This window comes from Strigops habroptila, chromosome 2, assembly GCF_004027225.2.
Source record: "Strigops habroptila isolate Jane chromosome 2, bStrHab1.2.pri, whole genome shotgun sequence".
Classification (NCBI taxonomy): Eukaryota; Metazoa; Chordata; class Aves; order Psittaciformes; family Psittacidae; genus Strigops; species Strigops habroptila.
In genome coordinates, this window is record NC_044278.2 from 21,490,212 (window position 1) to 21,509,611 (window position 19,400).

At 44.6% G+C, this 19,400-nt stretch overlaps 1 protein-coding gene across 9 annotated transcripts in view; it reads left to right on the top strand.

The window, feature by feature from the left end:
* Positions 1-5,811: 5,811 nt before the first annotated feature.
* GRAMD1C (GRAM domain containing 1C) overlaps positions 5,812-19,400 on the top strand; it is a 54,288-nt gene continuing 40,699 nt past the window's right edge. For 3 of the 9 annotated variants that reach the window (XR_003989966.1, XR_003989967.1, XR_003989968.1), the window contains exons 1-2: positions 5,813-6,124; positions 7,719-7,847. Coding sequence is in view for 4 of the 9 variants with exons in the window: in XM_030475819.1 (XP_030331679.1) it covers positions 6,122-6,124; positions 7,719-7,847 (132 nt within the window). In the remaining 5 variants the exon portion in view is untranslated. Of the gene's footprint in view, positions 6,125-6,169; positions 6,244-7,718; positions 7,848-19,400 lie in introns of those variants that run through there. The other 6 variants (XR_003989965.1, XR_003989964.1, XM_030475817.1 and 3 more) reach the window with 4 other exon arrangements.

Consider the following 19,400-nt stretch of genomic DNA (forward strand, 5'->3'; position numbering starts at 1 on the left):
ATGTAAGCTGGCTATGAAACTAGGCATCAGCAAAGCATGTGAAAAATCTTCAGAGTGGTCTCCAAGTTTGGTGGTCTGTGATTTTACCTGAAAGTGAAAATTTTGGCCTTGTAACTGGAAAACTGATCCATGGGAATTGGATGCCTGTGATTTAGGTACTCAAATATTATTGCAGTTTTGGATCCAGTCCCCTAAAACGAGTAGTCCTTATTAAAGATACTGGATGAGACATTATCCTTGTGTTCACACATAATCATACCAATAAGCCCCCTGGATCTTCCTGGGGGAATCTGAAGTCCAGATTTTCCAGATTTTCCCTTTTCAGTTAGATAACTGTATCAATGCAGCAGTCATAAAGTTGAAGTATCTTGACAAGGTACTTTGATGATGTATAAAGTCTAGTTGAAATACTTGACAAAGCTGATGGTAGCTTGACATACTACAATCTTTTTGCACCAAATATTCTGATGTGACTGATTTGGTTATTTGTTAGAGTGAATTTGCACAGTTTTGTCATGAGTACTCTTTTTAAAATCTCTGTTTGTTAACCATTATCATTAACTCGATACTGCTGCTTCAGCTAAAGCAGTATGTCCTACTGCTACCTTGTTTTCAAGGAATGGCCACAGAATTTCTTGTCCACTGCAAATATTCCAGCCTTACCATACACAGGCCCCGCAACACAATTTTAATTTTTATTCCTTTTAGTGATGTAAAAGTTATCATTTTTACACAGTCACTTAGTGGCATAGAGAACATAACTGAGCAGGAACAATGTGCTTTGATGTTGCCTCTGTTCATCAGGAGTTTTATTTGCACCTCCTCTCATGAAAAGCTGGTCTTAACATCTGTTATCCCACCTCTTTGATTCAATATAAAGCATGTAACTTAAGGCTAATTAGGAAAATCAAAACGCAAAAGGAATAGGCTGTATTATTTCTTCCCAGCTCTGTTTGAGGGTTTCACTGAGAAGGTCACATCACAGCCTCTAATTTTCTTTCTTCCTGTCTTTCTCTTTTGAAAGGTTGCATAACTGGAACATAATAGTTCCCTGGTATTCAAATACACAATGCCCTTATCATCCTGGCATCTGGGAGCATAGCATGCCAAATGCCTTGTTGACTTTGATTCAAAGCTTTTTGAAAGTCAATTGCTTCATTAGCAGTGATGTGTGGGTCCCCAGTCATGTGGGTTGTAGGGCTTAATCCCCGAAGGAAAGGAATTCAAGGCTTTTTGGTGAAAGCACTTGAGCTAGACTGAGAAATACAGCATGGATGATCTTGTCTTGACCTGAAAAATTATTGGATGACCTAACAGGTCATTATCATATGAAGCTGGCTGTTCATGGCCAGTTTTCAATCATGAGGGGAGAAAGCTCTCTGGGACTCCCTGTAATGTGACAATGTGCTCCACATTTGGCAGTACTAATAAGGCACCTACTAAGCCATTAGCCTCCCCTTTATAGAATCTGCAGGTCGATACTTTCCCAAGTAAGGCCATATTGTTGGCTGTGAATGAGAAATGCACAAGGGAGGCTAGAGGAGGCGGGGTGACAAAAGGAAAGAATAAAATACACCTGCACTCTCTTCCAGCCCTGGAGGCTCTACCTTACTCTTTGGTGCCTGGAGTACTCCTGAGCAGCCCTACAAGCTGCCAACAGCATTGGGGAAGCAGAATGGTGGATGGAGGTCAGTGCAAAATTTTACCTTTCTAGTTGAGCCTCCTCTGTTTTGCTCACGCTCAATAGATGGAGGAGAAGTTGAGGGCAAACAGGGCTCGATTTCCAACCCACAAACAAATCATCTCATCTTGGAATGAGCATCTTTCAGATGGTTTTGTTGGCTTTAGAGCTCAACTTCACACTCAGCTGGTGCCACGGAGGTGCTTTACAAGCTGTATCCAGCTCCCAGGCATCTAAGATTAAGTGATCAATGACTGCACATTGCTCATTTTAATTTATATGACTTTCACCCTGGGCTGAGGTTGGCTTTTGCAAATGGATATGAATAACTACCTTGTGACAATAACCCGTTGCTAATACATCAGAGAACTAAAACAAAAATAAGTTTCTATCAATGACGATACACATCTTGAGAAAGACATACTCTTTCTGAACATTTCTATTAGCTAAACAGGAATGTATCCATAAGGAAAAGTATGTTTTAATGCACTGCACAACACTAGGTATTGTTCTCCTGCATCCTGAAGAAGCCTTCAGCGGAAAGTTGCTTTTTGAAAAAAGAGGAGAATCTCTCAAGCCAAACTGCAGGAGTAGGCTATATTTGTTCTAATTAAGGAAGGTGGCTTAGTACTCACCCACCAGCAAGAAGAAGAGGAATGAAGACGCTGCAGATCTATAGAGCTTCCCAACGTGCTGGCTCATAGTTGCTGAAGTATATGGCCTCACCGTCTCTGCCTCAGATAGCACAGGCAAAACAATATGTGTGTGCTATTGCAACAAGACCTCACATTCTGCCCTGTGAATGTCATACTTACTAAAGTTACCACAGCTTTGAGCTCACAGTGCTCTGCCCTGGATGACAGCCATGTTTGAAGTGACAACAATGACTTCCCAGGGGCTGTTCTGATCTCTCCCTGAGAAGATGCTGAAAATGCTCTGAAAGCAGAGGGAAGATAATAACATTGTTTTTCACTTTGGCTTTGTATATACTGCAACTGTGGGCTGAGTACAGAATATCCAGACACTCAAAAGAAAACCTCTCTTCTGCTGAACTCCTCCCTAGTGGAGGTGAGAAGACAAAGACCTTTGGCTTCATTTTCTGAGCAGCCAGACTCCTATCACCCTAATGCACCATGGAAGGGAGTTACAGGAATTCAGTAACTTTGTGGCTTTATGTGTTTATAGGTATGTATTGCCCAAAGTATTTTCCTTCAGTGCAGAACAAACCCTTTTTCACCAAAAGTTGATTACTTATACTCCATTTAAGTAAAGCTCACCTATGCCACCAGGGTGAAGAGGAAAACTGCTAAAGCAGATGGCCTGTCTGCAAAACTAGCAGGAGTGCTCTGGAACAGAGTGTGGCTTCACAGAAAGGTACACACACAGCACTGCTCTGTAGTAAGAGCTGCAGCAGCCCCAAACCCCGACCTGTAGCATCCATCCCTGCCAGTAGTGCCACTGCTACACCAAGCACGTGACACTCTTGCTGGCTGGCTGACACCTCTTCCCTCAGCTGCAGGGTCAGGGCTTATGGCACACCTTATCGAACCATTTTGTTTATCTTTAAGACTATTCAGATAATGGAATTGTACTTGACTATCCAGTAGAGACTCAATTCCGTATCTGTTCAAACACATACAAAGCACAATCCAGCTGAGAGAGGCATAAGTATTCGTGCTTTTCTTTGCACTTGAAAGCAAAAAGGACAGCAAAAAATGTCCCTGCCACACCATAAGGAAATCTGTCATCATGCTGCTGGCATATGGCTTTCTTGAATATGCTTTTAATAAATTCTGTCATCTGCATGTTTGCATGTGGATTCGTCCCAGTAACTGCTTCAAGAAATCCCACATCTGACTTGCAAAACTCTGCTGCTCTGCTGACCAAATGACATCAAAAGGAACAACCCATTCCTTCAGTGATCATTTGTTGCTCTAGCTTTGGTGTGCTAATGCCTGGATCAGCAAAAGCAGGATAGGCTAAAGGAACCTAAAAGCCAAGTATTTATTCTCTGAAATGGGTTGGGAGACCAGGAAGACCTGGGATTACCAGGCAGGAATCACTCCAAAGTAAACTATATATAAGAAGGGAACTGGAACCAAGTACAAAACAACACAGCGCTTCAGTAGAAAGCTGGAAGGTAGATTGTGAGGGTGTTCTGAAAGAAGTACTGCCAAACTGTTAGTGAGCAAACTGAAAATATCTACAAAAGGAAGAAGTTAGAGGAGTCAGAAACAATCAAGAGTTTGAGGAGGGAATAACCAGCAGAGCCAAAGGCACCTGGCAGATCAAGGGGAACTGGGACCGAGTTATGGCTTAGAGTACTGGCCATGACTGTGTGTCAGAGAAGTCAGCGTGGGAAGTTGGAGCTGGACCAAAGGATTCCAAACAGCGTCTGATTCAAACCCAAGTATTTGGTGTGTTTCTAAAAAAACCTTCAAGTGTGTTGTGATGGACATACTACCATTCTTCCTGCAAATGCTGTTTATGTTCATTTCAGCCTGTACAAGCAATTCTCTCATGAATCCTCCATTAAATAGGACATGCCTGAGCACAACTGTCAGGTCAGACAGCTTTTAGCTGAGGAAATACAAAGGGGTTTTTAGTCTTGCTGGCAGCCATCAGCTGAACATGAAGCTCTTCCCACTTGGATAACCCAATATGATTCAGGCAGAATCTCAATTTTTGGACAAAAAGTAAACTGGTCCCCTGAGTGTTGTTGAGAAAAGCCTAAAAAATTGAGTTTCAGAGGTCCAAGACAAGACAGCAAGCAACAAAAATGAGATAAACCAGACATTCTTTTTCACACTCTCTTGTAAATTTTGGAGACTCACAGTTGGCAGCGTTGTCCCCCTGTGCTGCCGGCAGGGTGGGGAGAAAGTAGAGAATTTGAGAGTGAAGTTGAGCCCAAGAAGAAGGGAGGGGTGGGGAAAGATGTTTTTAGTATTTAGTTTTATTTCTCAATACCCTACTCTGACTTGATTGGTAATAAACTAAACTAATTTCCCCAAGTCAAGTATGTTTTGCTCATGATGGTGATTGCTGAGTGATCTCTCCCTGTCCTTATCTGGACCCAGGACCCTTTTTCTCTCCTCTGTCCAGCTTAGCAGGGGGAGCAATACAGCAGCTTCGGTGGGCACCTGGCCTCCAGCCAGGGCCATCCCACCACAAAGCTGTCCTGTCTGGGCCCACAGCTGGGGAGGGATGCCAGCTACAGGGAGTTTTTCTAATGTATCAGTGGGCATATATCACAGGGCCCCCAGATGTGCCTTCCTGGAAAGCCTCAACCCACTTTCTGGGGATGTGGTGCGAGAAAACGGACAGCTGGAAGAAACAGCACTGTCATGTCAGGCTGCTGTACTCCTCCTTCCCTTGGGCACCCATCCATCCATCCATCCATTCGACCATCCATCCATGTTCACTGTCTACCACCCAGGCCCTCAGCAAGGTGGTAGTTTCTTTCCAGGTCACAAGACTCCTCATCGTCCTGTGGGGTGACTTGAGGGCACACATGTGCAAGCCATCATTGCTCTGGTTGCGTCCCCCAATTTGAGAGGCACGAACTCGCTTGGAGCCCAGCTTTTCAATGCTCTGGGTGCTCAGAGTCTGGGCTGAAACCCGGAGCAGCTTTAAAGCTGCTCGGCAGCTTTAGAAACGAGAACCGGGGTTTCCTGAAGTAAGTCCCCCACCATCTACTTCCTTCACTTCCCCTCGTCCTCGGCTCAGCCGGCAGCCGGCCCGCACCGCAGCGGGGCAGGGGCACCCTCCGCCCGCTCCCCCGCCAGCACCCGCGAGGCCGGCTGGCACAGCCCCGTCGCTGCCCGCCGGCGGCGGGGTCAGGACGCGGGTCCCGGCCCTGCACGGCCGCTCTGACCGCGGCTTGTCGCGGCGGCGCCCCAGCGCCTGATGGCGGCTTCCCCTCCCTTCTCTTCCCCTGCCTCCCCCTAGGTGTCCCCGCGGAGCGGCCTCTCGGCAGTGTTTTCCGCTGAATCCTCGTCACGTTTAGGAGCGGCTTTGGCGGCCCGGGCGCTGTTTAACCGCCCGCCGGGGCTGTGCGCCAGGGGAGGGCGGCGGGGCGCGGGGCTTCCCCCCGGGAGGGAGGCAGCTAACGCCGCCTCCATGGCCCCCCCGCCGCCGGCGGAGTTTTTCCTGCTACAGTCCTCAAACTTTCCACCGGCTCCGAGGCTTCGCGGTTAACTCCTGTGGAAGCCGCCGACAGGCTGCCGGAGCGGGCCGAGGCGGTGATCGGCGGCCCGGCGGACCTCTCCGCCCCCCGTGCCGGCTCCCCGTCCTCAGGAGCGCCGCCACTCGCCCTTGGCAACCACCTCCCGCCTCGGCCCCGCGGCCCGGTCGCGCCTGCTCCTTTAAATAGCGGCCGCGGCCCCGCCGTGCGTCCCGCTGAGGCAGTTAGCGGGCGCCGCGTCGCCCTCGCCCCCCTCCATGGTAAGAGCCGCGGTCTGTGCGCTCCCCGCCCGCCCCTTCGGCGGGCTCCATGCCCCCAGCCGCTGCCCCGCCGCGGTCCGCCGCCCGCCGGGCGAGCCGGCCGCCGGCGGGCTGCGCAGGTAGGTGCGGGAGGGTGGGGGGGGGCGGAGCCCCGCTCCTGCCCCCGGGGGCGCGACGGGCGGGTCGAGGCCGCGGGGCTGCCCGGAGGTCCGGCGCCGGGCAGCGCCGCCCGGGGGTGCGGGGCCGCCGCGGTCCGCTGCGCCGCCAGCACACACCGCTCCGAAACTTTCTTGGGGCGAGGCGGGCACGGCCGCGGGACGGGGCGGCTGTCCGGGCCCCAGCAGCGCCGGCGCGGTGGGCCGCCGGTGAGGAGGGGCGGCGGGCGGCCGGCGGGGCTGCTGCGGCCCCCGTAGGGAGGAGGGTCTGGGCTCCCGGGTGCTGAGAGCCGCCTGGGGAGAGACCCAGTTGCGCTGCGGGGAGGTGGCTTCGGGGTTGCTGTGGCAGCCGCTGGATTCCGGCAATATGGTGGGTCGGGAGAGTGATCCCGCGGCGGTAACGGGTCTGGCCGCTGTGCGGGAAGCCGGGGTGGTGAGCGGCGACTGGGGCAAGTTGTGTGAGTCTCTGTGTTTGCGTGGAAGCTGTCCGGAGAGCAGCGCTTCTCACACCACGTAGCCTGGGGTGTCCCTGTTTTCTCCCTCACCCCGTTGCCTTCTCTCGAGCGTCCCCCCAGTCGGGGCCTGGGGCTTGGCTGGAGCCTCGGAGGAGTGCTGGCCTGTTGGTGGGGTGTTGGCACTCCTGTCTAGCCATGGGCGTTTGTGTGGGTGCCAGCATTGCTCTGGTTTTGAGTCATTTTAGACTCAAAACACAGCTTCGTCTCTTACTGATGGATCCAGTAGTAGAGGTGGTGGTAGTGCTCGGTTAGGGCCCTGCACTGGTTTTGTACCAGTTAGCTGGGTGGCTTGGGGCAAGTGTCTTTTTTGGCTCAGTTTCCCTTCATAAAGTAGAACTGACCTCCCAAGTGAAGAATATCAATACCAAGGGAGATTGTGGGTAAGCATACAAGAAGTGTGCTTACCTTTGTAATAAGTGATATGAATAGAACTATTTGCCTCTGCATGTTGCCCTTTCATTGATGTACAACAAAACAGACACAGTGTAACTAAGTGTAAATATTTGATGTACCTCATTATAATAACATGTCCATCAGCTGGTAAATGCTACACCTGCGTGACCTTTCTTAAGTTTTGAAAGGTCCCACAGATTCTGGAGACGTGCTGCATGTTATGTGCTGATGTCTCATGTTGATGTTATTCCAGCTTTAAACGTCTGTGCAGCTTGCGTGTTCAAGTTAAGTGGCTGCTGTGGAAATAAAACAGTCTAATAAAAATTAAAGAAATAATTAAATATAGTATACTCTGGGAAAAATTTTAAATAAATGGAAAGGCTGTAAGTGGGAAGTGCTTCCTTGCCGCTCAACTTGGTGAAACTAGCATGTCAAGTTTCATTTACCATGTAGTTGTTATATGGATTAACCATCTTACCTCACCTTTTTCCTCCATTGTCGGAATTACATACCTTGCTTCTTTGTTCATAGGAAGTTCATGAAGTGGATCATGGTCTTATTAGCCAGCTACTTGCTGATTCAGAGGAGACTCTTAGTTCGTGCACAGAGAAAATGCAGGGTCCTGCTCAATATAGCTGGAGTGCTGACTGGAGCTTTTGGGTAACATGTTTTATCTTTCTTCCAACTCGTGTTTTATTTATAAATATATATATATTCTAATTTTTATGTGTATATATGTACTCGCTTTATATCCAGAGTTCTCAAGTTGCTTTGTAGTCATGAATTAGTAAAGCATTCTCCACCCATGTAGTGAGGTAGGTAATTTTATCATTATCAGCTTACTAAAGCGTAAGCTGAGACTGAGAGAGGGTGATGCTGTTTACCTGATGTCACCTATCAAGTTAGTGACAGGACTTGTGGTTTCTGTGCCCAGTCCTGTCTCCCAGTTCCTTGCATAGTTCATTAACCTATCCAATGTCTGTTCATGCCTTTAGAAAGACATTGTTGGTGCTTTTTGACAGTAAGGGCTGAGTTTTGATTCTCCCTGTTGGGTAGTTCTTCAGATATGCTCTCCTAGTGTCTTGTCAAGTAAACATGTTTTTCACAAGAGTAAATAAGCTTCCAGTGTTCTGCGTAAAGAATGGGATTTATGAATAGGAAGCACAGGAAGGAGGGATTTAATTTTGCTCCTCTCCAAGGAGGTGCCTCACTGAAAGTTGAAGGTGTAATAATAAATGCTGTCTTTAATTATTCAGTACTTTTCTCATGCTTTTGATAGATTTCTCCTCTTTCCTCCCCTCTCTTCCCCCTCCCCCTGGTGCAGTGAGAGAAGGTAAACGTATGGATGTAGACTTAGAGTGTATGTTTTGCTGTTAGTTTGATGGATGGGTTGCTGCTGTTCAGTAGGGAAGGGGAACACTTGTGACATGCAGCCACAGGCAGGGTAACACCTGATCTCATGAGGGACTTAGATGCCCTTCCTCACAGCTCTGGCAGTCTGACTCAGGTTCTGTATCAGGTGGCCTCAGTAAATTGGTGTGCTTCAGCTTGTGCATAGGAGCATCATCTGGACTACTCTGTCCTTGTCCTGGTGAGGTCAGTGGAGTGTTCATTGTGCTCAGCAGGTGAAAGATTAAGTAACTAGGAAAGGCTGTAGGGAATCTGTGGCAGACCTGCGAGCAGAACTAGGGGGTCAGATTTCCCAACTCCATCTGTATAAATCTAGCTTGTATGTCTTTTCATCCCTCCTGTTCAAACTAAGTGGATGTTCTACTGGTTAGAACACTGATTTTGTATCTCAGGCCCTAGCATAAACTTCCCCTGAAATGCATGAGTACTTTTAAACTGATTAACAGTAGTCTGGAGCCAGTGGAAATGGGACAGGCCAAATGAATCCCAGCAGGCTTTAGACTTGGGTTGCTAGAGAGTGAGTGAGTACTTGGGTCATTGAGTATTTTCTCCACTGTTCCTACAGCAACAAAGATGATACAGGGTGGTTCTGGCCTGTGCCCAGCTGTGTATCTTTATGTGAATCAATAGCAAATTGTGCTGCACAGATGCTGGAACTGCCAGCTATGCTCTCGTTAGATGGCAAATTAGATTGTGTAAACTAACTCTTGATACAACCTTGTATACAACCATGAAAGCAGTTGGTAGTTTGTGAGGTAAAAACCTGTTTAGGTCTTGGGTCAGCTTGTTGGACTTACAGTCAGCAACTCTGTCTTTCCTTGATAAGCTTGGCAGTCTAAACTAAAGTCAGTAAAATGGAATATATGAGGAATATAACCATGCTACTGGCTTTGCATTTTTAGGTTTGAGACATGAAGGTTAGAAGTTTCCTTGAACAGAACTTCAGGCATGTACAGTGCAGGGTATTGTGTGTGCTCACAGTGCCATTTTCTGCTTCCTGTAGTAATGTGTGCCTGTAACTTCAGGGGAATGGGATTCTTCAGCACAGTGGCAGCCGCTAAGAGATCATGAGGTGTTGTCTGGTATGGTTAAATGATTGCTTTCTGTCTGTGATTTATATTTCAAGACCTCAGTATTTGTTTGAAGTTAGTGTTTATCAGGTTCTGCAAATATGACCTTGCAGTTAAAACAAAGGAATTGTGTAAATACGTGCTGCTTCTAAGATACACCTGTGGCTTGTAAAGTAACTTGGCTTGGAAAGCCATACTGTCACTGATTGCTTTTAAAAACCTCTACCAAGCTGGTTACGGGAGGCTGTGGTACTTGTTTTCTCAGCCTCAAGGGGACTCAACTTAGAAATGGCAAGAAGCAGAAAGTCACAAATTCAAGACAAATTAAGATATTCTAATTAAAATGTTGTGTCATTGGCATCTTTCTCTGCTCTTCCAGACAGAAAATGTGTTTTAATAACTTGCATGGTTGATGATCAGCTGCTGCCTATATAAACAAATCATTAAAACTCCCTAAATACTGAGTCATAGTAAATGTGTAGGTGATAACATAGAAGGCAGCTCGTTGCAGTGTGCAAAGCATGTGTCACTAACATTTGACAAAGGATGATCTTTGTGTCCTGTGGCAGGTGTGGATTTGTTATGCTCATTCCTACTCATAGGTCAGTGGGATTAAGGAATTGTTACAACAGCAAGAGTAGCCTGTGGTAGCATCCAGGGATCAGCTTTTTGCCTGGATTATTTGCTTTGAGAGGCTGCATCTTTCTGACAACTTTGGTTTGCTCCAAGGATTCATTTCTTCTAAGCATGTACTCTTTGCTTCTCTGATGATGGAAACCAGATGTGGATGTTAGAGCCTGACTGGTTTGACTTCAATTTTTCATGGATTTGAGTGGGAGTAAGCAGTTGTGCCATGCCTCTGGAAGTCAGGCCAGGTATCATGAATGCTCAATAGGTGCTACGAACACATGTAATTAGCAGCAAGCTAGGGTTGGGAGCCTCTGGGATACGACCGCTCTCCTGGCTATGGTGAGTGGGGAGAAGGAAGGATAGCAGGGAAGGAAGAAGAGACTCCTACTATGCATAAATTTCCCCCCATCTCTTAAAAAAACAAAACTTTGGCTGGCTTTGTTGAGAAATTTTGAGGAAAAAAGAATTTTCTGTGCTATTGTAAGCAATTCTTAAATGGATAGTGTTCCTAACTGCTGGTTTTAAGGTGGATGGTGTCTGGGTGGGTCTTTTGTATGTTTTGTTTGGGGTTTTTTGGTGGCTGTTTTTTTGTTTGTTTGTTTGAAGACCATTCCCTGGAGGTGGACAAAGCCAGACTTCTGTAACCTCACTGGAGGAAGGAAAAAGCTTGATCGCAAACTTACTTTGAGGGCTTTTTCTTTTTACTGGAACCTGTAAAGCTTGCACCTACTTTTGATTGCAAGTTTTGGCAACTGCACATAGAAGTGATGAAAGTCAAAGATGTTTTGGAAATTAAGTTATATCTGGAAGCCCCATCTCAAGATTCTGAATTCACTTTTTATCCTTTTTACGCTCTTCATACTGAAATATAATTTGATTTAATATCCTTGGAAGAAGAAACCTGTGAAATATTAAGTGTTCTACTGTAATGAAGAAGGTAAAGGTGAATGAGGAAGCTAATGAAAAGGATCCTTACATCAAAATTGAGGGCATTCTGTCTGAGGACTCTAGTTTCTATTCATAAACAATCAAAGTAAGTCCATATATGTCTACAATAAGAAGAATGCCTCTGGAAAGAAAGAACAAAAAAGTAAGTCCTTCCCTTGCAATGAAAAAGTAGGTGGAAAGAGTTGAAATCAAACAAGCATCTCAGAAAATCGCTCTTATCTGGGAGCCTTGTTTAAGAATTTGAAATGTGAGATGCCGAGGAGGCGTTGGAAAAAAATAATAAGAGGATTTTAAAGAGCCAATTTGATTGCAGTGTAATGTCAGTTTAAAGAGTTGGTCAATGTGAAGGAGTATGACAATAGAAGCAAACAAGTGGTACAGTTAAAAGTGAAAATAAGGCTTTTACTTGTACAAGATCTGGAAAGGGAGTTCGAATTTTTACAGACATGGATTTGGTTTCTGTGAGAGGACTAGTCTGTGGGAGCGTGTGAATCTGGATGCCAAGAATACGATAAGCATATATGACTCAAACCTGCACAGGAGGGATGTGGATATACATTACAGTTTGGAACATTACTTATTGCAACACAGAAAGGTGACATACTTGGAGCCAAAGGCTAGAAGGGTTAGATGAAATATTTCTTTCATCTCTAGTTTGAATGCTTCTTGCACCTCTCTCTGAAGAGTCATGTTCACTCTGGGAATGGTTTACTGGGCTTGTTAAATCGGTAACGATGTTTTGGCAGGCTGGTATTTAAGGCCTTCTGACAGTTGCTTCATCTTTGTGTGCTTGTTATGTTACTACTTATGAAGAAAGCTTTTCTTCTCATCTGTGCCTCCAAATGATTGGGTTGTGAAGGAGAGATCTCATGGCTTGCGACTTTGGAGGAGGATTTTTAGCCTATTTATTTGCTGGTATGAAGCAGTCTGCTGAGGAGGATGAGAACTGGATAAATACTGTAGGTCTCCAAAGAGAAGAAATATCTTAAGCACACTTATGCTGTCCTTTTCTGTAAAGTGTCGTAACTTTACTATAAATAGCTTTTGCTGTACTTGTAGCACTAGTATGTTGTTTCTTTATGTACCTGGAATTTAGAATAGGTGCCTTTTCAGCCATGTGATAGCACCGATTATACAGAAGCAGCATTTTAAAATGGTAGGAAAAGATAAACTCTGTATTTCTGACTAGCCTTTGAGCATGGCTGAGTAAGCTAAAGCGTGTTACTCGCTTGTCATCCTGGGAATCCCTCTGTTGCTGTTGATGCAGCTCAAAACTGAGCACTGGGATAGATCTGACTGCCATCAAGTTTCAAACTGTTCCAGGGACTGGCAATTGGTGCCCTGTCTAAATAAGCTTTTCTCACCTGCAGCAGTGGGAAGCTATATATAATATGAATTATTATTTCACACATCTAAAGAAATAGTCTAGAACCTGAGGATTAAGTTTAATAGATTAGGAAGAAAATACTTCAGCTTTGTGATTTACTTTTTTTCTTTAAGTCACTGGGAGCAAAACCATTAGAAATTCAGTATAGTTCAGAAAAAGACCGTAGAGTTGGTTGAATGGTGATACCTATTTAATGAAAGGGCAGCTCATAGCTTGTAGAGTGAAATGTTTAAAAGACAATTCTAGGAAATGGAAGTAAGCTGCTTTTTTTTTTGGTCTTTGTCATTTGGTTACAGCTTTGTTCAGTATTTCTGCAAACAGGCAGTGGTGTAGCACTGTTGTTGCCTGGTACAGGTGAGCAACTTGTGTCCCTTGGGAGGGAAAGAAGGCAGATAAACAAAACTGTACAGGATGTGATTGTTTAGTGGAACATTTCATTGTCAGCAACTAGGGGTAGAAGTTCTCCAGGAAATATTTAAGAGAAAAAATAATCAAAATCTGAAATATTTTGTGGAGGTTTAAGACACTGAACTATTCAAAACTATAAGAACGTTCTAGTTAAGAGTATATGGCTTGTTTGCTAATGAGTAGTCTGGAAGTTATATTTTGTGTCATCCTGTGTAGCAAAGGGTTGTGCTGTAGTTGAGCTGTGCCAAGATTCCTTGGTGGTATCAGCAGCATTTTAGAAATTACATGGAGTAAGTGGATTAATTTTTTTTTTTTTTTTTAGGTAGGTTTTTTGTTTGTTGTTTTTTGTTTTTTGTTTTTTTTTTTTTTTTTTAATTGAAGCTGCTTGTAGAGTCAATAAAGCACACACTTGGGATATTTGTGTATTTGTTACTGCAACCCCCTAAAGTCATTAGGGAAATGACAGGGAAAGTCAGTCAGGACTTAGGTCTGCTCATACGACTTCTCAGCTGCTTCTGTCTTCTGCTGTGCCTGCCCACCAGGACTCAAGATATTGTTCCTTGTTCAGAACAAGTGGAGGTATGTGATGATGGACCATGGTGTGTATGATCTGCTCGTACTGATATACAGGTCTCCAAATAGCTGACCCTTTGCACTCAGTTTTTATATAAAGTTGAAGAAAAATTACGTATGGCCAGTCATTGCTGAGAATAGCTCAATCAAATCTGGTGGTGGCTTTCTAATACAGAAATGACTAAGAGCAAAATCTGCATTTGATTTCTGAGGTGGAGTAGGAAGAGATCAAATGGGATATTTCATAGGAAAAGTAGTTTTGGGCAGTAGCTTGGCGGGTGCTATTTTCCATGTCGTTTCAAGTGCAGTAGGCTATTAGCAGGCTTAATGAGATGACCAGTGTAATTTGCACCAAAACAGTTCATGTAATTGGCTACAGTCATTACTACATTAACTATGTAACCACTGTTGTAGTTTGTTTAATGCCTCTTCATGTTTTCACCATAGTCCTCATCCAAAGTATTTGTGTATCCTTCTATGAGTTGCTGAGAAGTAAACAACACCAGGAGGAATTACTACCAAGATGATGGTTTCCTTCATGACCTTTTCTCTGACCAAAATTTGGGGACTGTTACTAAACTTAAATAAAGGTCAGAGATGCCAGTTCTGGCAAAGTGAAGATGGGAAAGTGCAAATGAGGTATGCCATTCTTTTGCTTCTGTATTTAGCTACTTTGATTAAGAAATCTTGGTGGGACTTTGCTGCAGGTAAGGAAAATGAGTTCAGAAGTAGTATCTAAGAGTTACCTTAATGCATGAGGTCCCCTTGCACATCTGAATTCCCCCTCCCCCGTTTATTAAATGGATGAAGTAAGTCTAAAGCAGTTTAAGTATTTTTTTTCATTACTTCAGCAGCCTGCAGTGAAAGATCAGGTGAAGGAACAGATGTTCTTAAATAACATTGGCTAATTGTTTCACACATGCCGTAGAAACAAATGAGTCAGATGAAACTGCTGTTCAGAAAGGAATGTATTTTTTAATCCAAAAGGAAATCATCTTCACTGAGCTTTTAATTGCCATTGCATCATATTAGTTAGTACATTTAGGGCTGTTGAAATCTGTACAGCATAGTTAAAGGAACTCGAAATTAAACTGGGGAGCAGACAAATTGTCTGAGCTAAAGGGTAACTTTGTGCTGGGAGGGTGACAAACTTGCTTCAATTACACAATGTTAAAATAGTAACTGCAGAGTTCATACATAAGAGATTAAGTTTGGTTTAGAACTTGATGTATCACAGGGTTTTTGTTGTGTGGTGTTTTGGGTTTTGGTTTTTTGTGGGTTTTCTGTGGTGTGGTTTTTTTTTTTTTTTTTTTTGTTTTGGTTTTTTTTTTAATCCTCGTGTAGTAGATGAAATTACTAAAACCGAAACAGATTGCTTGAATGCTGCGTCTTTGAAGTCAGGAAAGTAGGTACAGATCCACATTTCCCAAACTGAAAAGGACCTAGGCACTTAAGACCCTGGTGATCTTGGTTTGTACTATGGCTCAGGGAGGCAGCATGAAACATGGTCTCTGGCAGGGGCGTTATAGGCATAATTTTATTACCAGGTCAGATAAGTGTCCTGGGTTCAGCTGTAGCAGTTATTTTCCTCCTTCCTAGTAGCTTGAACCATGACAATAAGTTATTGTCAGCTATGGCTGGTGTTGATGGGTATTCTGAGTGAATCTCAGATTGGAGCATCTTGCCTCCTGGAAGCTAAAAGCACTTTTGTTTCCAGTTCAGAGTTGGGTAAGAAGTTTGTTGATGGAAGTGCCCAAATCTCTTAAGCTTTTTGCTTAACCTTCTTATTTAAAATGTAAATGTTTTTCATCCAAACTCAGAGGTACTTGGTAGCAGTTATATAAATAATTGTATTAGAAGCTGAAATTATCAGTTTTATTGCTAATTGCAAATGTCCAGACTCAAGTGTTTAATCAGCTGAAGATGGTGTTATCTTATAAACAGGAAGTGAACCTAATTCACTTATGCTTATGCTGCTTCTGAGGCCTGAGTCACACTGGTACCCAGGCTTTGGCAAGGCCTTTCTGAGATCCTTTTGAGTCCTCTTACTGTCTTTTTGAGGTAAAGAAATCGCCGGTGAATGTTTTTCTGTGTGTATTTGCCTCCCAATATCTTGCTGCTGTTTCAATACGCAGCGATTCTCTGGGATGTATCCTAGCTTTGCTTTGGGAAGGCAGAAGAGTTGTCTCGTTCTTCTGGTGAAACCAGTTCCTGCTATTTACATATGTAGCTGATCTTGACAACAGAACTGCGGGCTTTCTGAAGTGCCACCACCCAGCTAGGTGGACAAAGACAACTGCTTAATCCTAGTGAACAGCTGTGGCTGGCAAAATGACTGTAAATATAGCCCCGTTGTATTCAATTATCTTTCAGGCTTTCAGATTTAAATCTGAGTAATTAAAATGCCTTGAAATGCATTTTTCTGTTTCTTCTCTTGGCTTCCTCGGTAGGGCTGTGCTGGGAGAGGGATCTCTCTGCTGTTGAGTGAGTCATTAGCTCTGCATTCAGCCAAGTGCCCAAGGGGATTCGACTTGCAGGAGGCTGGGCCTTCAGTCGGTGAGGAGGATGCACCACAGAGCCACCTGCCTCTTCTATAGCTCTGAAAACCCTATGTGCGTTGTGATGGCTTCTAGGGATGCAGTCTTGCAGCTGGGGATGGGTGGGTGGTGCCATGCAGCAAAGAGGGGCTCCACAGCCCCTCACTACTGCAGTGGCTCGTGGTCTGTTCAGCCTGCCATTTCCTTTGTAGTCTTCCTTGCTTCTGGAACAGCCCCCCACACAAACAGCAGTCAGAGCCTGACTTCATGTAGGTGCTTGCAGAAATGCAGCTGACAGGTCCTAGGTAAGGTAGATGGAAAGGGACAGACAGCACAAAGAAAGCAGAATAGATGCATGCCTGCTGTCTCTCCTTCGGAGCAGGTAGAGAGGTCTGATGGGCATGCAAAGCCCTGTGTTCCTTGCCTCAAAGTGTCTGCTCCATGCTTGCAAACAACTGAGCTCTGGGAAGCTCTGGGGGAGGGGGGAGGTGGTAGTGTACTCATTTTGGGATCATCCTGTCCTGCTCTGGAGCTCAGACTGAGGAGGTCTCTTAGCAAGGGCTTAACTTATAAAGTGGTCAGTGGCCAAGTCTTGTGTGAGAGTAGGTTTGGGTCCGTGTTGAGCTGCCGGGCGTACATGCGCTCTATCTTTAAGACTGGTGTGTGACCTATAGCCCTCAGTGATACAGATAGGAGTGCTGGGCGTTGAGTGCTCCTTTCCAAGCTGGTGTTTCCCTGGTGATAGTACTTTCCACTGCTGTCCCCTTTGGGACTTTTGTGAACTTGAAATGATCTATGCTACTGCAGTCTGCCTCCCAAATCCATTCAGGGGATACTGATTTTAGATTGGATCTGGGCAGGCATTATGCCACCCCCACCTCTTAAGTTTTCTTTGGCCACTTGTTGCAGCATTTGTGTCTATGTTCCACAAGGCCAGTGTGTTTCAGCCTCATTTCCAAGCTGGCATGCAAGCAAAGGCTGGCAGAACACTAGCTGGCTCTGCTGGACGAGGTCCAGCACTGACTGAGTGAGTGGGTGAGAGAAGGGAGAGCCGTAGAGGCTGCCGGAGTGTTGGCTGAGGATTTGCATGGGTTGGAACAGGCTGCAGGCAGCTAGAGGAGGAGGTGTGTGTAGGGGGTGTGTGTCTTCTGACTTTACATTAGCTTCATGCCTCAGTCAGTTTTATTTCTGAAATGAAACATATGCTTTGCTCCTCACTGTACATGTCAAACTTGAGATTTTTGTATCCAAATCAGAGTTGTTACGAAGGTACATCAGCTTCACCATTTAAAAATGCTTTAGAATGCTTATTTGCAGAAAGTAAGTACTGAATATTATAAAGCAATTGCTTCGTAAGCGGAGGATGTTCTCAATCCAAACTATTTTCTGCTTTTCTGGGAAAAGTCTGTAATACTACTATGATAAGAGCCTTTCTTGTCACTGATAAGAAGGTTATCAGCTTGTTTCCCAAGGACCTTGTTGGAATAGCTTAAGCTGAACCCTATTTCAACAAAATGAATTGGCTTGTGAAATTGAGCTAATTTCAGTGGGATCTTAAAGGAGAAACTTGGGAGAGTTCCTCACAAGTTCTAAACTGAAATATTTTGTTACAAAATTGTTCTGCATCTTTTCCAGTGTTTTGTTTTTTCTAAAGAACAAAAAATTCTACCTCTGACTTTAACTGGCTGTGCAACTTTAAGTTGTCTAAGAAATAGTTCAACTTTTTAAACATTGAGGCTTTGAGTTTTCTTTCTGCTTGGAAAGGAAGGCAAATTTAAAAGTTCTTCACAAAAAAGATACTTTTGTTCTATTTCTGATTATGTAACCTGATGTTAGCAGCATAGTTCCCAGTATTTCATGATGCTAAACCATGACACTAAATTTTCCTGTCTGTCAAAATCATAACTGTGACAACTTTGTGGATTTTGTAGGCTGTTTCCCAAGCTGTGCTCCAACATGATTTGATACTGTACTTATGTAGGCAAAGCTCAAGTATGAGACTTTCCTTCCTGCTGTTGGAAGCACAGGGTAGCTGGTGAGGTGCAGATGACCAAGCCTTTTGTGAGCAGGATTCCAGTTCAGCCGAGTTCATGTCACACCGTGGGGTAAACAGTTGTGATAGAGGCATCCCTGGTCAGACAGTTGACCAGAACTGCTTTTCAGAAAATGTTTTGCCACATGTCAGGTCAGTGATGGCTTGATGAGACTGATGTCCAAATTGGAGCTGGTGTGGGCTGGGCTACTCTTGAAGTGCTGTGGGATGAACTAGATCCAAACTTTAAAGTAGATAGGAGCAGCCTACATTTCTGAAGTACCAAATTCGGTCAGTTTCATGACACTGGGTGCCACATATTTTCTAAGTGGGCATCCAGTATTTCAGAAGTTCTCAATGATGAAATAGTTTTGAGAAGCTTCTTCCTACAAGGATTTTTGAAAGCTATCAGTGTTAGGGGTAAATAATAGTCTGTCTAACATTTTTAGTGTACCTACCTACCTGTGCATCTGTAAGAACTAGTTAATAGTAACACTCGTTTTTGGGGACTAGGGACTCTTTAGCCTTTTTTATGGGATCTCATAGGATTTAAGAAAAACAAAACAACCAACCCCACAAAAACAAACCCATAAGCAAACAAAACCCTAGAAAATACAGTAGCTTGAGTATTTGCTCGTGACCTGAATTTTAGTATCCCTTCCTTGAAATTTTACTTGTTGTATTTCCAACAAAAGAAGGACATAGTTGCACCAAAATCGTTACTGGATGCTGCTCTGCCTGTACACAGATGCCACTGAAGGAGAACTGCCACTGGTTTGTTTTCTGCTCAGTAATTAAGAAGTGTTAAAATCTGTTTCTCCTTTGGCCTCTGCAAATAAGAGGGGGGGCTGGGCCACAGAAGGGGACATAATGACCCTAGTGCACAGCCCTGTGCCTGCCAGTGGCCCACTGGAAGAGTGCCCTGTGCTTATGAGGTTCCCCTCTCCAGAAAAGTTAAGGGTGAATGAAGAAGAGCATATAATGAATGTAAGTAAAATAGTCCTGGCTCCTTAAACTCTTCCCCCTCCCTCTGTGGTTGTGAGCTGGTTTCCGTTTCCTTGAGAGCATGGGAACTTTTGGAAAGCAGGCTCCTAAGGAATATGATGGCTGAGCCTCCCCTGGCAACAGTTGCTTGTTTTTCTTATTGGTTGACACGCCTCATACGACCCATGAATTAAATACAGTAGTGGATAAGCATGCGTGATCAAATCGCTCCTT